The 23,267-nt window shown below is 36.7% G+C and overlaps 1 protein-coding gene across 1 annotated transcript in view; it reads left to right on the top strand.

The window, feature by feature from the left end:
* Positions 1–9,663, top strand: part of LOC137390487 (uncharacterized) — a 28,291-nt gene extending 18,628 nt beyond the window's left edge. The window contains exons 4-7 of the mRNA XM_068076816.1: positions 991–1,101; positions 1,374–1,501; positions 3,490–3,608; positions 9,411–9,663. Of these exons, the coding sequence (XP_067932917.1) occupies positions 991–1,101; positions 1,374–1,501; positions 3,490–3,608; positions 9,411–9,663 (611 nt within the window). The remainder of the gene's footprint in view (positions 1–990; positions 1,102–1,373; positions 1,502–3,489; positions 3,609–9,410) is intronic.
* Positions 9,664–23,267: the final 13,604 nt, after the last annotated feature.

The raw sequence follows: 23,267 nt of genomic DNA, 5'->3' as shown, positions 1-23,267 counted from the left end.
GTGGGCGAAACCGTTGGGTATTTGCCCTCATATAGCGAAATATGTCAGCTAGCTAACAGATCAATATCTGTGGCCTAATTGGTACGGGGTCGGACTGGCAAAGGGGAGGGTCCGAGATCAAATCTTCTTCGGTACGGATTCGTCATTCCAAGATTCTAATGATAGCTAAAGCTGGACATACTGAAAACAGACGACATAAAACAGATGACAAACTTTGAGAAATGTATATATATATAGATTGTAACCATCATTAATCATTTTGCCACCATTATATATATGCCATATATGGCATTAAGTAAATTATCATAACTTTCAAGCCACACAGTCTATAAAAATGTTTTGAAATCAAATTTGACAGCATTAAATTTTACACCAGTTTGCGCCATAAAAATTCCACAACAATTCCACTGTTGCAAGATGAGCTTGGTCACTTTTTTGACTATTTTCAATACAACCATGATCACATCCACGTCAGACAATTTACCAACATTATTGCAGCTTACAGCATTATTATTTCTAAAATAAAAATACTCCCAGCAGTGTTATTGCTCAATAAAAATCACCGAAAGTCTTTAAATCTAAAATTAGTGCAACCCTTGTAAGCACAAAGTTGCAATGGAGAATACAGTCTTTGCAAAATGAAACTACGCCCGGGATGGGTTGAAAACATTTTCTATTTACCTAACACATGCCTATGTATGTTTAATTTTGTTCCAGCACAGATACAATAGTCTAATTAATCAACTACTCACTAATCAGAAAGGTTTGTATGAAGCTTACTAAAGCCGCACCATGCGCATTTTGGCCATACGCAAACGCTTTGCCGAGCCGTACTGGGCTGCTTGTGGTAGTGAAGGAGTTGAACAACTGATAAACGATTAATATTTACTACTAGCGTAATAATGTTGATAGTTGATAGTGTTCATAATGTACATATTCTTATCAGCTGTATTTGGAGCAATGACGGTTAGTGACTGTTTGTTTTTATAGACATATATGAGAAGCAATGGGATACCAATGGTAGACTTACACTACAGCATGTAGATATTCTAGCTCGACCTGATGAGAAGTCACTTTTCTGTTCTGCTACCAAACTATCAGGTGTTTGTTACACACTTTGTTTTACACCATCTTCTTCCACTCTCCAGATTATGTAGCCTTGTTTGAATACACAAAAATGCAGGTAAAGCGATGGAGTTGAGCATTTTACAGACATTTGTTTCCTACCGATAAGTTCTCTCTGGTGCTGCTCCTGCTTTAAACTTTCCATTCTATTAAATAATCCATATTCCTGCCAATATCTTATCTCTACTTCATATTCACTTGATAATCTATCTTTGCTCTTGACTGTATTTAGTCTGAATTGTTTTTAGAGGATAATTTTGCAGTCGGCACATTATCAGGAGAAGTGTTAGTATGTAAAATTTATCACCGGATGGAACCAACTGAATATCCTGCCTTCTCAGATTCTCCTGTAAACTGCCTTTTGAAGCTGCATGGCGTAAGTCAGTTTTTACCTTCATTTGTGTGTTTTATTATTGGCTGAATTAGTTGCGTGTGTGTGTGTGCGCGCGTGTGACCCTCACTTAACAAGGTCATTTTTTTGTAAAGTCAACTATATGGTGAGGTAAACAAATGAAGAGAACCTGCTGACTACATTTGATAAGTTAATAAGCTAATCCGCAACACATTAGTAGAGATGCCCCGATTCTAATTTCACCAGCCGATTCAGATACCGACCGATACACCGGTTCTTATTGAAAAATAATCCGGTTCAGATACCGATTCAGATCTCCTGTGTTGCATAGATATTTGTTGATTTTATTATGCAAATATAATGCAAAGAAACTATAAATATTGATGTATTTGTTTGTATTCATGGAAAAAAAATATACATGTATATATAGTCACATACTGACATTATGACTTACCATGCATCTAGTAACAAAACAGTCCATGTATCTTGTAATCTGCTATTAATAATGGTAGTTACTGTTAGTGGTACAGCTTTTTTGGTGATATTGATGTCTCTCTTCTACTGCTGAACGAACTGCTGCGCCTGTACAAGTTTAGAGCAAATAAATGTTTCTCTTAATTACCGTTAGTGATTTAATTATCTCAGCGAAACGTCTTTATCTTCCATCGCTATCGATGTAGCCAGTCGTACTGAAAAATGACTCACTTGCCACAGATGGTGGAGGACAGGCTAAATACCGATAGGCTACTGAGGTTATTTTATGCGCCGCAAACGATACATTATATCATTAGGATCAAGAGAGTTAGATAATTTTATGCATCGAATGCTCAAATTACTTTCGTGATGCTAGTACATAGAAATATTACACCGCATTCTTGTTTCCCATAATTTTTTTTTTCTTGATTGGCTGCAATAAATCATATCACTGTAATTGGGAAATACCGCACTTGGTGATTACGTCCTGACTAAAGCCAAAAGATTCCTCTGCTGTGTTGATGTTTATTAAGCTATAGACATGAAATAGATTGTGTGACAGGCCTGGAATTCATTAGGTAAAAGTAGGAAACTTGCAGCTGAAGATTTTTTATTAGTATACCAGGCTAAAATATGGTTTTCTGCTAAATAATTGATCTATAAAAAGTATCTGAAATTTCCAATTTTTTAAGAAAAGATCGGCTGATACCGATTCAGATACTTAACACCCATTTCGGCACCGATACCGATATTAAAATCGGGACAACTCTACACATTAGTGATTATATTGCTGACGTATTACCATTGAGTGTGGTAGCGGTAGGCCTGTTCAAACAGAGTAACACCCTGATTGGTTTGTTTCTTGCTCTTTTAATCTTGTCATTTCCTGTTACACGCGCATGGAAACCCCAATTTTATTTCTTTAAATACATCAGTTTGTTTTTGTTTACTGCAAGCGCAAGCTCTGTTCTATGTCTATCTCTCTATGTATGATTTACGCCAAGCTTTCAGACCTCATACAATATTTCTTGTATGGAAGTTCAGCGTTGATATGTCACATGGGGACATCTCGACATTCTTCTAGTCTAATTGTTGATGTGAGCCATATATGTTTAAAACACGATAGTGTTTTTTACCATAAGAACTGACTGGAATGTAGGAGCAAGTTTTGACTTATCTGATGAGTAGTTTGAAATTATTTCTGTTACAAAGCTTTTCTATTTACTGTGCTCATGACTGGAATCTAATTGTCCAAAACATGTTCATAGAATAATCTCTATAAAACCCTTTTGGGAAGGTGTAACCTACTCTTGAGTAGAAACTGGTAGAGCAGGCGTCAGGCCAATTCCATTGTGTACATAAGTTGTCTAGGGAAAATCTATTGTTCCATCAGTTTCTCAGTTGTGTTCTATACCAAGCTTGCTCAACCGTTGGTACCTGTATTATTATACTTAATTCCTTTGGTTGTGTCTGGCAAGCTGGCTGGCATGGGATGGATCGCTGTCTGAGCATTAATTACAGTTCCTATGTTTGCACAGGACTTGCTGCTGGTTGCCTATGAGAAAAGCCTCCACGTCGTCTCCTTGCTATCTGGAAAGTGTGAATATGCACAGACATTCTCTTCCTCCCTTGGCCTTGTATACTATGTTCCAACAAGGTATCATTGAGTTTCTGTCTAGTCTTAACTCTTCAAAGTCAGCAAGCTGACTTTCTGACATTGCACAGTTCATTTGCTTGTTGCATGGCAACCACTAACAGTAGCTAAATAGTTTTTTATTTGTATCTCCATAAATTTTCTACAAGATACAACCTATTTGAAACCCTATATTGTCAAAGTGAGTGTTTTTTTATTTTTCCAAAGTTGGTAATCAAAAACGAAGGCAAATCTTCAGAGCCAAGTATCCCATTTAATTTTTTTCATTGCTATGACATGATCAACACAATAGACGTGAATTTTATTATGTAAAATCTCTAGGAGTTTATGATTCTGTTTCAACCAATTAAAAGCGTTGAGTTTTTTTTTAAATAGTCTAGAAACCCAAGTCAACGTTTTTATTTTGTCCAAACTATCAAAGAACTTCGCGATTTTAAGCTTCAAAGAACACAAAACAGTGTTAATCACGCAACTTCTACAATCCCAGTTATAACTCCGCGTTGTGCTCGATGAAAACTTTTCCTCTGTAGTGCAAAATAAAAAAGCTATCGTGATGAAAAGGTTTCAGCGCTGCTCACTATGATGGTAACGACAAATATAAGAGGTTACAGGTCACAAAGGATGTGTAACACTACATTTTTGTTCTTATACCAATAATTTCCTGCACTTTAGGTGCGATTTGGAAATTATTTCTTAAACTATTTTTTCATATTTTTATAGAAAGAAAAATTTAGTAAAGCTAGCTATTTCATGTATCATTATGAAGGACATTTTATTTTGAATAAGATGCAGTTTTCAGTTTGAAAAAATACCAACTACTTCTCAAGGTGTGAAAGATTATATATGGCCATGTCAGCTTTTACAATAATAAAAAAGATTCATTCCGACTTGATGAGTTAAGATGACCTAGTCATATAACATACTACCAGATGACTGTAGGGTGTGAACATCCAGTATTTTTACTTTTTCAATAGGTTTGTATATCGTCTGATGAACCTGATAGCCAAACAACACTTCGTTTATATTGTTTAGTATTTGCTTTTACCAGAACTTACATGCTGCAGTACACCCATAGTGTGTAACTTACATGCTGCAGTACACTCATAGTATATAACTTACATGCTGCAGTACACCCATAGTATGTAACTTACATGCTACAGTACACCCATAGTATGTAACTTACATGCTGCAGTACACCCATAGTTTGTAACTTACATGCTGCAGTATACCCATTTTATGTAACTTACATGCTACAGTACACCCATATTATGTAACTTACATGCTACAGTATACCCATAGTTTGTAACTTACATGCTGCAGTATACCCATTATATGTAACTTACATGCTACAGTACACCCATATTATGTAACTTACATGCTACAGTATACCCATAGTATGTAACTTACATGCTACAGTATACCCGTAGTATGTAACTTGCATGCTACAGTACACCCATAGTATGTAACTTACAGGCTACAGTATACCCATAGTATGTAACTTACATGCTACGGTACACCCGTAGTATGTAACTTACATGCTACAGTACACCCACAGTATGTAACTTACATGCTGCAGTACACCCACAGTGTGTAACTTACTTGCTACAGTACACCCGTGGTATGTAACTTACATGCTACAGTACACCCACAATATGTAACTTACATGCTGCAGTACACCCACAGTATGTAACTTACATGCTACATTACACCCATCGTATGTAACTTACATGCTGCAGTACACCCATAGTATGTAACTTCCATGCTACAGTACACCCACAGTATGCAACTTACATGCTGCAGTACACCCACAGTGTGTAACTTACATGTTACAGTACATCCGTAGTATGTAACTTACATGCTGCAGTACACCCATAGTGTGTAACTTACATGCTACAGTACACCCATATTATGTAATGTACATGCTACAGTACACCCATACTATGTAACTTCCATGCTACAGTACACCCACAGTATGTAACTTACATGCTGCAGTACACCCACAGTATGTAACATACATGCTACAGTACACCCATAGTATGTAACTTACATGCTACAGTACAACCATAGTTTGTAACTTACATGCTGCAGTACACCCATATTATGTAACGTACATGCTACAGTACACCCACAGTATGTAACATGCATGCTGCAGTACACCCACAGTGTGTAACTTACATGCTACAGTACACCCATAGTATGTAACTTACATGCTGCAGTACACCCATAGTGTGTAACTTACATGCTACAGTACACCCATAGTATGTAACTTACATGCTACAGTACACCCATAGTATGTAACTTACATGCTGCAGTACACCCACAGTGTGTAACTTACATGCTAAAGTACACCCATAGTATGTAACTTACATGCTGAAGTACACCGACAGTTCTACAGTACACCCAAAGTACACCCGAAGTTCCAGACTGAGATCACTCTATTGATGTGATCCTGTGGACATTTTTTTACTGATGACTTTCTACTATGGGTTTGTAAAGATCACAAAATTTCAAAGTGGCAGTCAACTCGTATTTAAAGCGCTCTATTTAAAGATGATGCTCTATTTTTAACCTTTCTCCTATAGTGGGGTTCTATTAAAGGTAGCGTTCGAAGAAAGCCGGTGTTCAAATAGAGGTTTTGATGTTCGTTGATTGTTAATCAATTCAGGCATCTGGCAGACACTTCTGTGTTGCAAATCATTGATTCTTGGACTGTTGTTTGCTGCTGGGTTGTGTGAGTAGGGTATTCGCTGTGAGAGTATGATATGAGTTGCAAGGGTATGATATGAGTTGCAAAGGTATGATATGAGTTACAATGGTATGATATGAGTTGCAAGGGTATGATATGAGTTGCAAGGGTATGATATGAGTTGCAAGGGTATGATATGAGTTGCAAGGGTATGATATGAGTTGCAAGGGTATGATATGAGTTGCAACGGTATGTTATGAGTTGAAAGGGTATGATATGAGTTGCAAGGGTATGATAGAAGTTGCAAGGGTATGATATGAGTTGAAAGGGTATGATATGGGTTGCAAGGGTATGTTATGAGTTGAAAGGGTATGATATGAGTTGCAAGGGTATGATAGGAGTTGCAAAGGTGTGATATGAGTTGCAAGGGTATCATATGAATTGCAAGGGTACGGTATGAGTTGCGAGGGTATCATACGAGTTGCAACGATTTGATATGAGTTGCAAGAGTATGACACGAGTTGCAAGGGTAGGGTATGAGTTGCAAGAGGAGGATATGAGTTGAAAGGGTAGGGTGTGAGTTACAAGGGTATGATACGAGTTACCAGTGTATGATATGAGTTGAAAGGGTATGATATGAATTGTAGGAGTAAGATATGAATTGTATGATATGAGTTGTATAAGTGTGATTTGGGCTGTAGAAGTAGCATTTGGGCACAGTGAGTAAGGTACAGTAGAGGCTCCTACAACATAAATAATCTGTTCCAGAAAATTTTACATTAAAGGAAATTTATGTTATAGTTACATTAAAATACATGTGAATTACCTAATTCATTCCAGGATCGTTACGAGGTGATCTGATCTTTCATGAATGAAAAAAACTACCTTAATTTAGTATTTATTACTACTGTAACTGTAGTATTTTTGGTTTGTGTTGACAACTTTTCTTATTTTTATTTCATCAATTTTGCTCAGTTTTTGGTCCAATATTGCTGTAATTTTACAATAAGTTAAAAGGAGTGCACACCTACAACGCCAATTTACAACACTTGTTCATTTTTTGCAGACTGCGAAGTTTATCCTGCAATAGAAAAATAAGAAAAATATTTTATACGTCCACACTAAAGCAAAACAAATAAATATTTCACTCTAAATAGAGCGGTGACTATCTGTCCGTCTGTCTATTCGTCACCAGGGTTTAAGGTTATGCTACAAGATAACTTTTGCCGATTCTCCAACTCGTGATAGGATTAGTAGTGCGACACTCTAACATCTGCATCAATCGATCGTCTCAATTATTGCTGAAGATTATAAGATTATATACGCCTACTGATTCCCTGTGCTTTATCGACCATCTGATGGACCAGACAGCTATGGTACTTGTATATATAATAGAGACATCGTTGTTTTCTTTCTCTCAAGTGCGGAACGAAAGAAAGCAATATTTTTGTGAAAAATTTTGCCGACTTAGCAGGTCATGTGATATGGAATTTTTACGAAGTGTGAAGCAAAAACTTTGCATAAATGTTTTACGTTATCTCAAATTGTCAGCGGTACATCCAAGAGTTGTCTTCTTTCCTTTTTTGTTATCGTATAATCGACAATTCCATTTATTTCTCATTGGGTGTAGAGTTGTGCTGCCATGGCCTGATAACTTACTCAGATGAGTCTCTAGTCATTATTTGGAAGGTAGGAAATATTTATTGCTTGTTATCTGCTCAGTTCACTTAATAAATATTTAATTAAATATGAACTTTCACAAAATCTTAGTAGATTCTAAAGTATCAGTATTTTTATTATTTGCTATGGTTTTCAATGTTTGAGGTGATCTGACTGCCAGGATGTTTCAAAATTAAAATCAACAAAACTTGATCGCAGTTAAAACACATTTCACAGGTATTTTTCACCCAGGTGTTTGAACCGCAATAAAGTTTTGTCTATTTTAATCTGGAAACATGCTGGCCGTCGGATCACCGCAATTAACCAAGTGCTACGTACTTCACCATCAAGTACTACAACTAATAAAGGGCTGCATACTTCACCATCAAGTACTGCAACTAACTGAGTACTACATACTTCACCATCAAGTACTACAACTAACAAAGTACTACATACTTCACCATCAAGTACTACAACTAACAAAGTACTGCATACTTTACCACCACGTACTACAACTGACAAAGTACTGCATACTTCACCATCAAGTACTGCAACTAACTGAGTACTACATACTTCACCATCAAGTACTATGGCTAACAAAGTACTTTAGTCATGGTTCTCATTTAATAATTGTCACTTGGATTGGTTTGATTGCGACATGAATCTTGGTTTCTGCATGACAATGTTGTAAGGAAATTATTTATGATATCATTAAACAGATTGTACACCTCAAGCTTGAATCTTGAGTTCCTTAGGTTTTTACAAGCACTGATTATGTTTTGTAAGTTAATTCATTAGCTACTGAAAAATGATGAACATTACATCTTACTAGCTAGTTTTGTAAATTTTATTTACTGCGTCTTTCAGTTGTAACTTACTTCTTAACTGTGCCTCCGGCCGCTTGTCATCAACTGCCACTTGTCATCATTTGCCACTTGTCATCATTTGCCACTTGTCATCAACTGCCACTTGTCATTATCTGCCACTCTTATATATTTTGTTACAGAACAAAGATGAGGAGGTGATCAGGCTTATCAATGCCATCAACCAGACAAGCACCATCTCCTAGCTCATTTCTTGCTCAAGTAGTTATATTCATATTTCAACAACTTTACAATCGATATGGTGCTTTTTCCAAACAGTTGAGTTTTTCTATAAGTTTCAACCTTTTGATTTTAGAAAAAATGTCAAACAGTTGTTTGCAGTTAATTATGTAATTCTTTAAGATTTTATAGCCCTCAATAATTGTGGTGTATTTGATGAGTGTATGTCTAATATAATGTTCTGTTTGAATTACGGCCTGCCATTATACGTATACACATGTTAACAAACTGGGCACAACATGGTTTCCAGCCTCTTTTTCATAATTCGTGTGAATATGCCACACCAAATAATACCACATCGAGAATACGAACCTATTCAATGTTAATCATAATAATCATATAATTTTCTGGATCCAGATCCCTTCCTGAGCCATTGTACGCACCAGAACTAGAACTTGACATTGGTCTGTATCTAAAACTACAAATGGACCTCAATAAACCTCATAGTCCCCATATTGGGTGGTTTGCTAATTCTGCCATATATTGTCACCCGACCATTCCTTGCACCTTGAGCGCTTATGGGTTGCTCGCCTTCTACTTGCATCCCATTTCTTGTTGGTATAACATTCCCAACCTGCTGCTCATGCCTGGATTACTTGCCAATTACTGACTCCACGTTCCCAAGTGGCATCACATTCTCAACCTGTTGTTTGTGCCTCGAAAGAAAGATTTTAGTTCTGGTACCTCTGAGAGTAGCTGGTGGCTGGTCCTCTCCTCCATCCATGTCACAGCCACCAGACAAATCAGGGTATGACTCAAAAAATTTTCTCTTGTTTATCTGGATCTCACTCCACCCTAATATAGTAACTATAAGGAGAGGTATTCTTATTCAGCACGGTACCCTCAGTTCCAATGTCAGTAGGAGACCTAACGTGTACAACCTGCCCCAGTAAAGTTTTCAGGAGTTGTTTTGCCCTGTATTTCCTATTACCATCAAATTTACTTTCATGTGTTCTCTGGTATCTTTGAACTGACCATAGTCTACATCCCTCTCATAAGGTACGCATAAGGTTGACCTTATTGGTCGGTCAAACATGAGTTTACTAGGGGAATATCCTCACGGCAATGGAGTTGTTCTACAGGCTGACAACCTGACATCTTTATTGGGGGTCTTGTACCATATGATAAATCTGGCATAAATATTTTCTACCTATGACACCATGTTAGATTTTACAGATCAGTTACCACTAAGAAAAGTCAAGAGGACCTAGAGGCTTGATAATTCTGTATATATAGCCTTTGCATCATGTGACATCTTAATCTGGTACCCGGCGAGTCACACACAGCTTCGAAGCTGTGTGTGATATATATTCGAGTAGACTTCGGCTGCTCTCTTTACTTCCAATTCTATCAAGGTTAGGCAACAATCTACTACTACATGTCTGCAAAGGTTTACTTAAATGTACCCAAGAAGTTTTACACTTAATTTACATCATGCTGACTCTTTTTAAATTAGTTTTAGTGCCAAGCAGTTGTACAAAACCTCTTCGCACTAATAGAGACTCAGAGTTTACTTTCCATCAGTTTCCAAAGGCTGACTTACTACGGAATCAATGGCTGATAAATATGAAGTGTCTCTCCTCTTTCAACTTTGGTAAAGGAAACAAACTGTGGCAGCCCACTAGCTCATCATGTTTATGATCAGCAAGTTGTAACATTTCATAAAGAGGCTAAGTTTAGTATAAAGTACTAAGTACAAAAGACCACCTAGTTAATGAGTCTTAACAATAATGCTGCTAGTAAAAGTAGAAGCTGATACTTAGTGTAAAGGAATCTTCTACAGATCTAAGAATTCATAAGTTTGAGGAAAATATTAGTCTCTGTAGACAACTCATGTCATCGCCCATTATGCCACTTCAACTGGTTTGTTTGTTTGTGGGTTGGTTAGGTTTATCATTCTTGTTCGGTGCTATATTTTCAGCACATTGCACATACTTTTCTAGGTAGGTCTATTGTAATGAAAATATGTTAGTATTACTTCTGTTAATGTTACTTAATATGTATATCTCTGACTTGATTTTTATTTCAGGCGTGCTTTACTGATAACTGATATTCAAAAGTGAGAGGCGTAAAGATCTTGAAGAAATATGCAGTTCCCACAGTGTTTTATTTTGCACCTTCAAATTCACAGCCAAAGAGAAAAGCGCACTTTGATTTATCAAATTCATCAATTTGCAAAATGTACCACCAGCAACAAAAGGGCCATAGTTAAATAAGTGGACGGTGTCTCGGTCTTTCTATCATACTGTGAAAATTGTAAAATTAACATTTTAACTCATAATTTATTAAATTAATGTCTTGTTGTTATTTCTGCTGCAAATCTGCCAATGAAGCCAAAGCAAAAAAAGTAGAAACATCTCCAACTTATAAGGTCAAAGTAATTCTCAAAATGTTTGCAATTTATTTATTCAAAAACGGATTTACCAATTATCTGATAGACAATTCTAGAGTTATCTTTTCAAACATTTAGGAAAGGACAACTGCCAATACATAAAGCTATCAACAGAGTAAAGAACGGAAAAACGGAATCATTGTAGGTGAATAACCCTAGCTACTTTTTAAGGTAAGTTTTGGAGGGGAAACGTTAGTGCCTCAGTAATATGTTATCATTTGGAGGCGTAGCATTTCCGTAGCAACCAACTATGGCGTCTTGTCTAAAGTTTCGTGCCGTAATCGTAATCTCAGAAAACGCCCCATCTAGACTTGTTTTAAATGAAGTTTGGCTTGACTTGCCTAAATAATCTTTGTGCAATGGCAGCACTTTAAAGCTTAAGTTGATCGTTGAAGATTCTCAAATACATGCTATTGCTACTAAAAGCAAACAATTATTTAGGAACTCTTTCCTGCAGTATGAGGTGCAACATTTCACTCGTTTTTTTTTAGCAGTATTGTTGTATTGGTGATTGATAGAACTGGATGATCGTACCAGTTCCCTACAGCGTTTTGGGAATGGCTCAGTTTATTTATCGACCACAGATGTGCTGCTGTAGGTAGTTAATGCTAATAGCTCCTTGGTAAGGTCTGATCTTGATTAGTGGCTATTTTAATCGATTTAACTTGTTTATTAATGTACGTAAGATTTGGCAGTTGACCTTTCCAAATACTGCAATTTAAGACTGCAGTTTTATAGTTTCTCATGACCCTATGTTTATTTTAAGAGTGCTATACAGATATACTAGTTATACCGTAAGACTAGATTATAAGAGATGAAAAGTAAATGTCTGAAACTTGAGATGACGCCACTCTCTTGCCCTCTCGATAATCAATTCTTCAGCTTGTTCTACTGATGCGTCTGACTGCTATGAAGAAGCTGTGCTAAAAGAGTGAAGAGTATGATTAAATATTCGTCTTTTTATTTTGAATAAAAGTTAGCCTTAGTGTCCAGGAGTGAAACTATATGTTTCAGGTCTTCAATTGGGAATCTTGTAGTTTTTGAATGTTTTTGCCTACTTCTTTTTGTTTTCCATCAGCAGAGATTATATCATACGTAATCTCTAATTATAAACTTTTGGTTTGGTGTAGATTGGTACCAGATGCGGATTTTGATATACTGCATGATGCAAGTTGCTATTGTCTGGCCACCGTACCTGTTAAGGAATCTGGTTAGCCGCTTATCTTAAAATGCACTATTTAGAAGCTAATCCTTGGTTTTAATTTGGGCTCTAACCTTCAAGGTTTTGGTTGTTATCTATAGTTTTTATGTAAAGTTTCCAATGTTCTATTTGTGGATGGAAATCTGGGAGTTGGCTTGTAATGATGATTATCCCATCTCTGGAATTTGTAGATGCTATATCTGTGGCAATTTGCTATGAAATTTGCAACGCTGCTGTACATGGTGCTGTCTATCTGTACATGGCTGATATCAGACATAACGGTATAACACACTATAGCGCTTACTTTTTATGATTGAAAGTACTGTCATAAGATTGTTTAAGATAATATATGTATGTTATATCGGATTTTAACTGATATTTGATACCAACAGCTCTGTGAATTAACATGTTATGGAGATATGTGTGGATTCTCAATTACTCGAGTTAACCAATTATTAATAATATTATTAATAATAATAATGTTAATATTGCTAGAAATTCCACTGTCATACAGCCCACGACCAAAGAGATATTGGAAAAAAAGAAAGGGTACTGATGGTTGAGAAATGCAATATTAGCAGTCAAATGGCACTGCAGTGCAATAGGATAACTGCAATGGTAGTTGTAATGTACTGGGTGTGGGTGTTATTATATACAACAATTAGCAATAATGAGAGGAAAAGATTATGTTTATATCTCTCCGCCTGCAATAGGAGAAATGCAATATTGGCCAATATTAGAAGTAAAATGCACTGATTTTATTAGAATAACCAATATTATTAATATTGTAATAATATAAGGCCAATACACAATTTTGTTTACATTTAAAAACATCATAGTTTTTCTAATCTCATAAGTATAATCTCATAATATTAAAACAACTCATGAGAATCGTTAGAAAAAAATATCATCGTCATTTCCTTTACTTACACTGCGTTGTACATCAGCTAGAATACCGAAGTACTCAAGAGTCTAAAATGTCAGTTACTTTGAAATCGGCAAAAATGAAACGATTTCAGTACTCTTATGTTAATTACAGAATCCTTCGACAGTGCTAATGACTGGTGAAATATGCACGTTATGTTTTCGTGAAATGCGCACGACTTTATCGTTCTATTCTCTGTCGCTCGGCGTTTCAATTTCCGGTCTTAACTTTTAATAAACCAAGCTTTTCAAGCGTTTTGTGGTGATTTTCGTCCAAATTAATCTGTCTGTTTGTGTATAATCCGATCAGATGGGTTAGTTTTAGGAATTTGCGGTAACCTTTCAAAGGCTTGATAACATATTTAAATAGGTTTATATGCATTTTGTATCATTATTATACTTAAACGACTTTACTGAAAAATAGTTAAATTTGTTGACTGGAATTCATTGCAAGGGTTTGGTGACGGCCGTTAACGGATAACTTTTCGGGAGTCGTGTGCACATGTGCATTTAACATAAATCTCCTAATCAATCGCTTCCCTCTTGTTTGGTTGTTGGATAATTAATATGAATAATATTAATAATAATTACTAATATTATTATTAATAGTAGTCCTAATATTAGTAATAACAGTTACTAAAATTAGAACTTGCAGCCAGAGTTTATTCGTTTGTTAGTTTATTTTTAACTCCAAGACAGTAATGATCATTTTTTTAATTGAAGAAATATTCACAGGGACGATTATATCATGATTACAAGTATTATTAAACTTAAGGAAAGTGAAATTATGCAGGAATCAGTAATAGCCTACTCATTTTATGAAGAGATCACTCGGCGAGTTGGGCGCTCCTTGGATGTACGGAACCCGCCACGAGAAGCATGTATTTTGGTTGTTGAGACAGTCAACAATAGGATCTCACGTTCATTTACCAGGCATTGAAGAGAGATAAACGCAGAAATGGGGTCTTCGCGAACTTCAGTAAGAGTGACAGGAGCACTCACTGCTCACAATTAAGGGTGGGACGGTATCAGTAATTACCTATCAAAATAGAACTTGGCTATCATAATTGACCCGGATCTGTTGGCATCATTCCATTGACTAAGGAAAAACTGTACCACCTTTAAGCCAATTTGAACGTCAATTGCGATGTGAGACGCTAGGTACCAATGCTGGAACACAGCCCTCGTGAGGCAAAGTAACCTGGTGAATGCATAATGTGTTAAGAGTTATCAAAAGCAAGATGACAACTCCAAGTTTTAAATAATAGTTTAAAGCGACCGAAACCGGACACAGTGAGCCCTGGGGATATGATGTTCCCCTGTTATACAATTTTTTTGGCTCACAAAATGCACTGGGATAAGGCCGTTTTTGGCAATATTGTGACGCGCCGGTCATTTGAGTGCTTCCTCGCATACTTCTCAGCTCAGATGCGTAATTCTGGTATTATTCATACCTTTTTAGAAAGCACTTGACATCAACCATCACTCAATGAGATTTCATCTTTGTCATGCAACGCATTAACAAATTATGAACCATTAAAGCTGGTGTGACGCGCGGAACCATAATTTGACATGAAAAACTAAATTTTGATCAGTTGGAAAATCTTCTGAAATTTGGACTCATAACATTATTATTTCACGAGCTGAAAGCTCAATTGTTCTCCTATTAGGAATACATATCATTTTGTTTCCAGGCGAAATTTTAATGATTCTGTAAGGTTTGAAAGAATACTGCCACCTGTGACGCGCGTGACTGTGACGCGTGGGACAAAAATAACATTATGAAAATTAAGCATTTTTCTATGTTTTCTAGTTGTTAGACCACAAATTGTTATGAGTTGTAGTTGAAACATCGCATATACTTGTGCTAAACCAAACAATAGTTTAAAATTACCATATATTGTATTTATTTTATTTAAACATAAAACACATATAACCTGAAGGCTGTCAGACTTTCATGCAGTAAACCATTTTTTCTTAAGAACATATTCTGCCATTATTATTGCCTAATTTCCTAGTACAAAGTATCTCAGTGACCTGGTAGTTGCTCCTGGTACAACAACTAGGCATACTTTAAGAAGCAAATTCTTGTGGGTGGATCTTATGTCGTTGGGGTTTGGTCACTTGAGCTGCTTGTGTGCACGGTGTATGTACTTTACAGTGTAACTACTTTCATTTGCTTCGATTGTGAGAATTTCTCCAAAGCTGACTTCAGAGTCATAAGCCACTGTGACCAACGTTTGGGGTAAGAGCTGAGTCAGTGTTTGTGAAGTATCTCCTATGGTTGCCTTTTGATTCGGTTCGCTGTTCAGTGTGGATGAAACTGGCTGATAAGTGGAATCACACCATTCCATCGGAGTAACATCACCATCTTCCTTACTTGCTATGTAATGGCAAGATCGAATGCCACGATTTGGAGGTGCAGTGGACCAGCGTTCTTTGCAGCTCCTTGCCGTTTTAGTGATCATATTTTCTGAGATGTATAAAATATTCATTGGTTTTACTGATTTGGAAGTTACTATTGTTGCAGCTTCTGCAAATAATTTTGCCGAGTTTACGACATATCATCCTCGATATTCTGCCATTAGAACCTGTTGATTGATGCTTCTCTCAACACCATCTACTGAGCCTTTGCGATGCGATGTCTAAAAAAAAACTCCAGTCAGCTGCCTTACCCATTTCTCCCTTATAGCCAATCAAGTTCTGAACTGTGAAACAAATTTTGATTTGCGATGCGGATCCATCACTTACATAATGAATATGTTGCAAGTTAATATTGTCTGCTTTCAGAAATTTCACAAGTTCTCCATTAAACGTGTAAACAGCATCTTTCGTGTGTTTTAGGCTATCACTAACTATTGCACACTATTTTTGGGCTAGGACTCCATTCAGCCCACAATGAATCATGACAGTGAATACTGTCACCCCTATCGTGGTGTAGCAGGTGCTTTGGATTTTGTTTGCTTGCTTACAGTTAAAGTTCTCACTAAAGTCTTTGTGAATGATCACTGCCCCATTTTTCAAATTCTGTTTGAGGTAAATGATTGATTTGTGTTGACCTTTGGAAGCGTACAAACGAAGGAAAAGTGATGTCAGTTGGTATTTCAGCAGCACAAGCAAGTCAGATGATGGCATCTGACCTTCGAGCTTGTTTAGGGAGCCGTTTTCACCATCTCTCCAATGATAGAAATTCACATGTTCTTCAACGCTAACAACCAAACTATTGATTGAATCAGCGCCACAAGAGTCACAATCTCTCTTTACACATGAATATTTTTCCATGTTACACACAGTTATTTTCAAAAGCTGGTGGACAGTAGTGGGCATTTCCAAAAAACGAACAGAGGGTAGAGTCCCAGTAGAGTTAACTCCGCATTTTCGCAGTATTTGCGAGCAGACAATTTGATCATGTCTAGACAATGGCTTGCAATTTACTTGACCCAACTCTTTAAATTTACTAAGGCTCATTTTGACGACCGGATATTCTTCATTGAAAATATCAGAGATGTCACTCAACGTGTAGGTCAGCAGGTGTTTCCGAAGCTTTCGTCGCTTGTGGACAGAAAGTTTGGCATGATGTTAACAGCGGTTTGGCAGTCATTAGAATACATGCCAGTTAAAAAACGTCTTACCAGTATCTATAAGGGAAACCTACTTTCTCTACTGACTAAAGATTTGATGCGTGAGTGATAGAGAATTTTTGTAACCGTACTTTAAAATTAAACAGTTCGTTCAAAGATTACCTCGTGATTTGAACACTAGGTGTGTGTATGATAAGAGTAGGCTAATATTGACAACCTCCATATTCTGAGTTACAAAACATAAAATAATTTTAATTCATTATTTTTCTCAAAGAAACTAGCTTCATAGACTTGGAATATCCAGCATTGCTTTCACATGCCAGGGTATCATAGAGAATTTCCAAACAAAGGCAGACATCACCATGTTATTGAAACTGTCACGCCCGTCACAAATACTTCCATGTACTTATTAAACAGAAACGTGCAGTATTTTCAGCAAATTGGTGAGTTTGGCTAAGCTATAGCAGCCCAAAATCAAATTATAGATAACAATTTTTTAGCTCAGATAGCTTGGGAAGAACAGGCTGCAACTATAGTTGCAGCCTGTTCTTCCCAAGCTATCATTTATAAATGCACTGAAATTGTGACGCGCTGGACAAACTGATTTTTGCTCACCTGAATTATAATGAGAAACTTGCATTTGCTCGGAAAAAAACACCTGGGCTAGAAAATCCACTATTGTATTGATTATAAAATAAAAGCAAAATTTATTTCAGAATGAATTGTAAAGTTTGAGAGGAATTATCAATTGTCCCATACAGGAAAAACCTACTTGCATGCCCAATATTTTCATGAGAGAAGATTTCATTATGAGAACTTTTGTGTTTTCACACATCTGAACATGTTCTCTTGCTAATTAACTAAAAATTATGGTTGCAAAAGGCAGAGAAAAATTTGCCTTTGTTTGTGACACCATGCTTGGCCTTGCCCAATGAGGTTGTTTTTCGTCCTCGCCATACGAATTTTACTTCGCCAGACGAATTCTACTTCGCCATATGAATTCTACTTTGCCATACAATTTCTACTTCGCCATACAATTTTTATTTCGCCATACGAATTCTACTTCGCCATACGAATTCTATTTCGCCATACGAATTCAGTCATGTATTTTGCTCAAAATTCAAATTTGGCAGTCGATTTGGTTATTACGCCGAAATAACAAAGAGGCCGATATTTTGTCCGCTGAAAACCTTTTCACAATGCCTGAAAGAGGTACGATGACCCATTTCTCTCAACTCAGCATTCCTTGAGCGAAAAATGATAATTTTTCTCCTTTGAAACTGTTAACAAAGTTTGAGTTGCGATCCCTTCGAACAGGGCATCTGGAATCAAAAAACTTTCCTTAACCTGCTAACAAAACCCACTTCATTACATATTAAACAGAAAATTTTTGAGAACAGCATTGCTTGAGCTTTCTTGTCAACTTCGGTTGAAAAGGGTTTTTATAAGGTCGGCTTATAGTGAAGGTGAAAAGGAAGTCGGAAATTTATAGGTATAGGTGATAAAATTTTAGCAATAAAAAAGTTAAGTTCTGTTAAATAGATGACAATACATATTAAAGCTCAGCTTTAAGTGCTTGTTTAGTAATCTAAATTCGGTTAAATTCAAATTAATTTCAAAGTAATTCAAAGTAATTTACGTAATACCTCTGTCTCGAAGGTACATTGTAATGTTACATTTTATATCATATCGTAATCACTAAAAAAATTGAAGTTGCTGGATGTAACTATAGTTACTAGGGCTAACATACTAGCTTGTTAATCATTTTTAATATGTACAGTACTTATATAATATTTTGATAATTTTTACCAGGGGATGTTTGCGTTAGATAATTGCTATGGGTTTGTATACCCGTTTATACAATATTTTTGCCTTACGATGCCAAGTCTGGAGCAGACACAAAATTGCATGGCAAGGGTGCACTGTATCTGCAAATAAATAAAAAACTTTAACATTCATATTGCGAAGGACCATTATTATGCGTGTCTGTTAAGGCGATACTGGAATGTTTATATTGCATTTATAAAAACTGAGTTTCCTTTTAACGTTCATATTCTATAATTTGACTTAGCAGAGCATATTCATAAACGTCACTCTTTTATAAATCTTTTCCAACATTTTCTTCCCGAGACTTTACTTATACATGAGTATATATGGTAATAACGTTCTTTTTTTTCAGTTTAAAACTATAACACAAAGCTTTTCATGTACATAATTCATCAAATGACTTTTGGCTGGGATGAATTCAATCAACTTGCATGTTAATTTGTAAAGGATTTTGCTGTGACCTTTTATGGCTCCACAAGAAACCAAACCATATTGAGTATAGAAGGAAGTGTATGCATTTCTACAAATATATAACGAATACAGTTGAGAGTGCACATACAATCAACTGTATGTAGCAAGACTTTCCCGTGCTGTGGCTTGCTTGGCTTATTTGGGCTCCTTTTATACGATTTTATATGTGTGTATGTCCAGCTATAGTTGTTGTATTGCTGTAGCTGCACATACACCTAACAGACTGAGATTTATATACATAGATGAAACCAGCGTCTGCAGTAGTTACACCATTCAATTGTAAGACATTTTCATAGCTTACTTATGAGGTACATGAAACTGGTTTCTGAACCCAAATTACTTTAAGTAAAGGCTCCACACCTTCTCCAAAAGGGCTTACTCAGTATTAGTTTGAACTTTCATTTGTCGGCTCAGTGGTAGATCAGTTTCAGAATTGCCGATTCGGTAGCTGGTCGCTCTCTCATTTGCTGACTCGGTGGTAGGTTGGTCTCTCAATTGCCGATTCGGTGGTAGATCCATCTCTCAATCTCTAACTTGGTGGTCACTCAGTGGTTCCCTATTGGCCAGTAATTGGCTATCTGTTTTTTTGGCCGAATCGAGTGCCGACTTAGTCTTTTCTGTTCGGTTCTCTGTAATTTCGCTGAGGCCGAGTCTTCTAGCTTTAGAGCGGTTGGCTGGACACGATGGCTAATGGGATAATAATGTCAGTTGTGATGGCTCTGCCATCATGACTGACATTATTTTCTTCTGCCATATCAGATTGATATACCTGCTTGACCTGAAAAAATTAGATTTTGCTCTGATAATAAGAAATAAATATCACCAGCCGTTGTCGTAAGAAGTAAACACTTGTGCTACTGTTTAGGTCAAAAAGTGTGCCTTTTACTACTTTCATCAGCGGACATGTAAAATGACGGGCCTAACAAAATATCAAAATTCTATGTAGGAAATGAAAATTTAAAATTGTGTAATTTCGGTAGGTAAATTTTTACAGATCAAATTTTTCTTTAGCTTATGGAGAAATCATGTATGTTCATTAAAGCTGTAATGTATACATCATTATTCCTATACACATTTAGCAGTTACTTTCTTTTCATAATGTTACACATAACTAGTGGCTATCTACTCTTACAATAACCAAATCACTTATCAACACACGCTCATATTGACCTCTACACATGCTCATGAACTGTAATAATTATACACGTAAACAAAGTGGCAAATCAAACCACCAATTCTGCTAATTGACACTAAAGTAACTTTATGACTACTTGGTTAACATTCCTTTACTGTACTTCAAGGGCCTTGTGTAAACACTATTTATGACACTGCTGTAATTACTATCACTTAGGCTGTGTATCTATCACAACGGGTAATAAGATAACAACTGGCAACGAGTATGGGATTCACTTGATTGCGTAGAATGTCATAAATTATACATGCATGTCAACAAACGGAGGCTTTTGTTGACAGTCATGTATACTTGTATACTTTGCATACCAAATGTAAAATTACACCAACTATCAATTATAACTATAACTATTATTTATTATCCTATCACACTTTTTAGTCATATATTTTCTTTTGAAACAAGCTCAACAAGCAAGAAACATTAATTTTTTTCTCCATTCACTGGAACCAAGATGATGACTATTTGGAAACATTCACTCTTTATTTTGAATGGCTTGAAATATTCACCATAATAAATGACTGTCAAAATATACTGTTAAAAACAGTCTTTTTTATAGTCTCACAGCTCCTGATATATATAAAAAAGGTCTTCCAGCATGTACACAATTTTTAACTGAACAATTATTTCTAGCCCTCGATGATTGTAGAAACTTTCTATTTTCGCAAAAAATACAGCTACCAGATAAAACTGTGACCCTGTTTCTAGCACAACTCAAAGCAATTTCGGAACACTGTAATGCCTGTGCCAATTTTAGACCATGAGTATTGCGAGTTCAATTTGTATGCAACATTTCATCTGAGAGCATACGTTGTAAACTACTCTCAGGAGCAAAACTGACACTAGATGAAGCCTTAGAAATAGCTAAGGGTATGGAGCAAGCCAATAAAGATGTTCAAAGTATGACTAGAGAATCTTAAAAGTATCTTCATTAAATTCAAATATTGTGGGTGTACCATTTCTCTCCAAGAACACAGGCACCTAAATGATTCTAAGACCTTGTCACACCTGTGGTAGTATTGAATGCATAAAAAAGAACTGTCGACACCTGCAACCATTGTTCTTCAACCTTTGCCTAATAGGAACACCTACAGACTGTCTGCTTGTGGAGGACAGCTATTCCAAAGTCAAATCAAAAAGCTTGAAGCAGAACGCAATTTAAACAAACCTGCAGAACTCACACTCTCTAAGCTACAACTAGTGTCTTCTAAAATAAAGATGAATAATCTGCTGAGGTGTGTGGAGAGAACCAGAGATAATGTGCCGCGCTCTCATAAATGGCCATGAAGAAAAAACGAAACTGGACACGGGAACTGGGATGTCAACCATTGTTTTAATACTATGATATGTTGAATCATATGTATGTATGTATTACATGCATATTACATTATATGTAACATATATGTATGTTACACATGATGTAATAAAGGAAGATATGCCACATATGTAGTATTTCTAAAGCTGGTTAGTTTGGTGTGCCTGTTATGTTCTCATCAGTCCTGGAAGTAGCTCATCCCAAATGCCATGACATACACTTAGCAACAGGACTCTCAAAGAGTTTACTAGCCCTCTGTTATTTTCCTCTACTATCCCATTAATGGATGAATGATAAGGTGTGGTGAGTGAGTCCGACTTGTTTCTTTTTTACCGTTGGCTGAGCTCATTCATCATCTGCTCTCAAAAAGGGTTTCCCTAATCAATTTAGATCTGCTCAGGTAAACCAAAGTAGTTAAACGCCCAAATGTATTCAGTGCTTTTACTATCTTGCCATCTCATGAAAAGGTCAGAGAGTACCAGATGGTCAGAGTAGAGAGATCTTGTGCAGTATCTTGAGCTTTTAGCCGCCCAGCTCTAGCTGCCCTGGAATTACCTTCGTTTCATTGCTGACAACTTTCATTATAGAGTGGCAACGAGTCTGCCCAAACGGCCCAGACTAGGCAAGCTTTTCCAGGTATCTCGCATTGTTACTCGAGAAAGGTCAAGAGTTGCCAGGGTGGTTTTGGCCTGCCCTGGTTCAATTTCTACATCTGCCACTTTCAAGTCAGGAAGTTGTCCTAAATGGCAGGCCGTCTTGCGGCGTCCTGACGATTAGTGACAAGGTTTTGGTGTCTCACTTTGATTCCTCCGTCTCGTCCCAGCCCTCACGAGCCAGCTCCACTTAGTTGGCTCTCTATACTAGTTTTTGTGAGCTCACACTGTCGGCTGTCCTCCTGGGTTTGCTGGCTGAGCCCATCTGCATTTTTGTGCCTTTAGCCGGTGTGATGCTCCACAAGTAACAGAACCTGGCCTTGATGTGTCAGCTGGTAGAAAGGTTCCTTCTATTGATTCCAGGACTGGCTGAACGGGAATCCCGGCTATAAAGGTAGGATCTGGAGTAATTTGGCGCTTTTATGACTACTAGCAGCTCTTTTCACATGAGCAGTAGTTTTTTTCTTGGCGAGTGACAAGGTTTTGCTATGGTACACCAATACCTATTCCATCTATCTTGCTCCTGTCACGGCACTGTTTACACCTTGTGTTTGCTAGCATGTGAGTCCAATATGTATACCCTCTGATATTTCAGACATCCCAGTACAGGGGTTATGTAGCTGATTTTAAGCTGGTTGAATGCTGACTGCTCTTCTCAGGA

Source organism: Watersipora subatra, chromosome 3 (assembly GCF_963576615.1).
Source record: "Watersipora subatra chromosome 3, tzWatSuba1.1, whole genome shotgun sequence".
Lineage (NCBI taxonomy): Eukaryota > Metazoa > Bryozoa > Gymnolaemata > Cheilostomatida > Watersiporidae > Watersipora > Watersipora subatra.
Note: the sequence above shows the minus strand (reverse complement) of the source record. Positions and strands in the feature narration are given on the sequence as shown.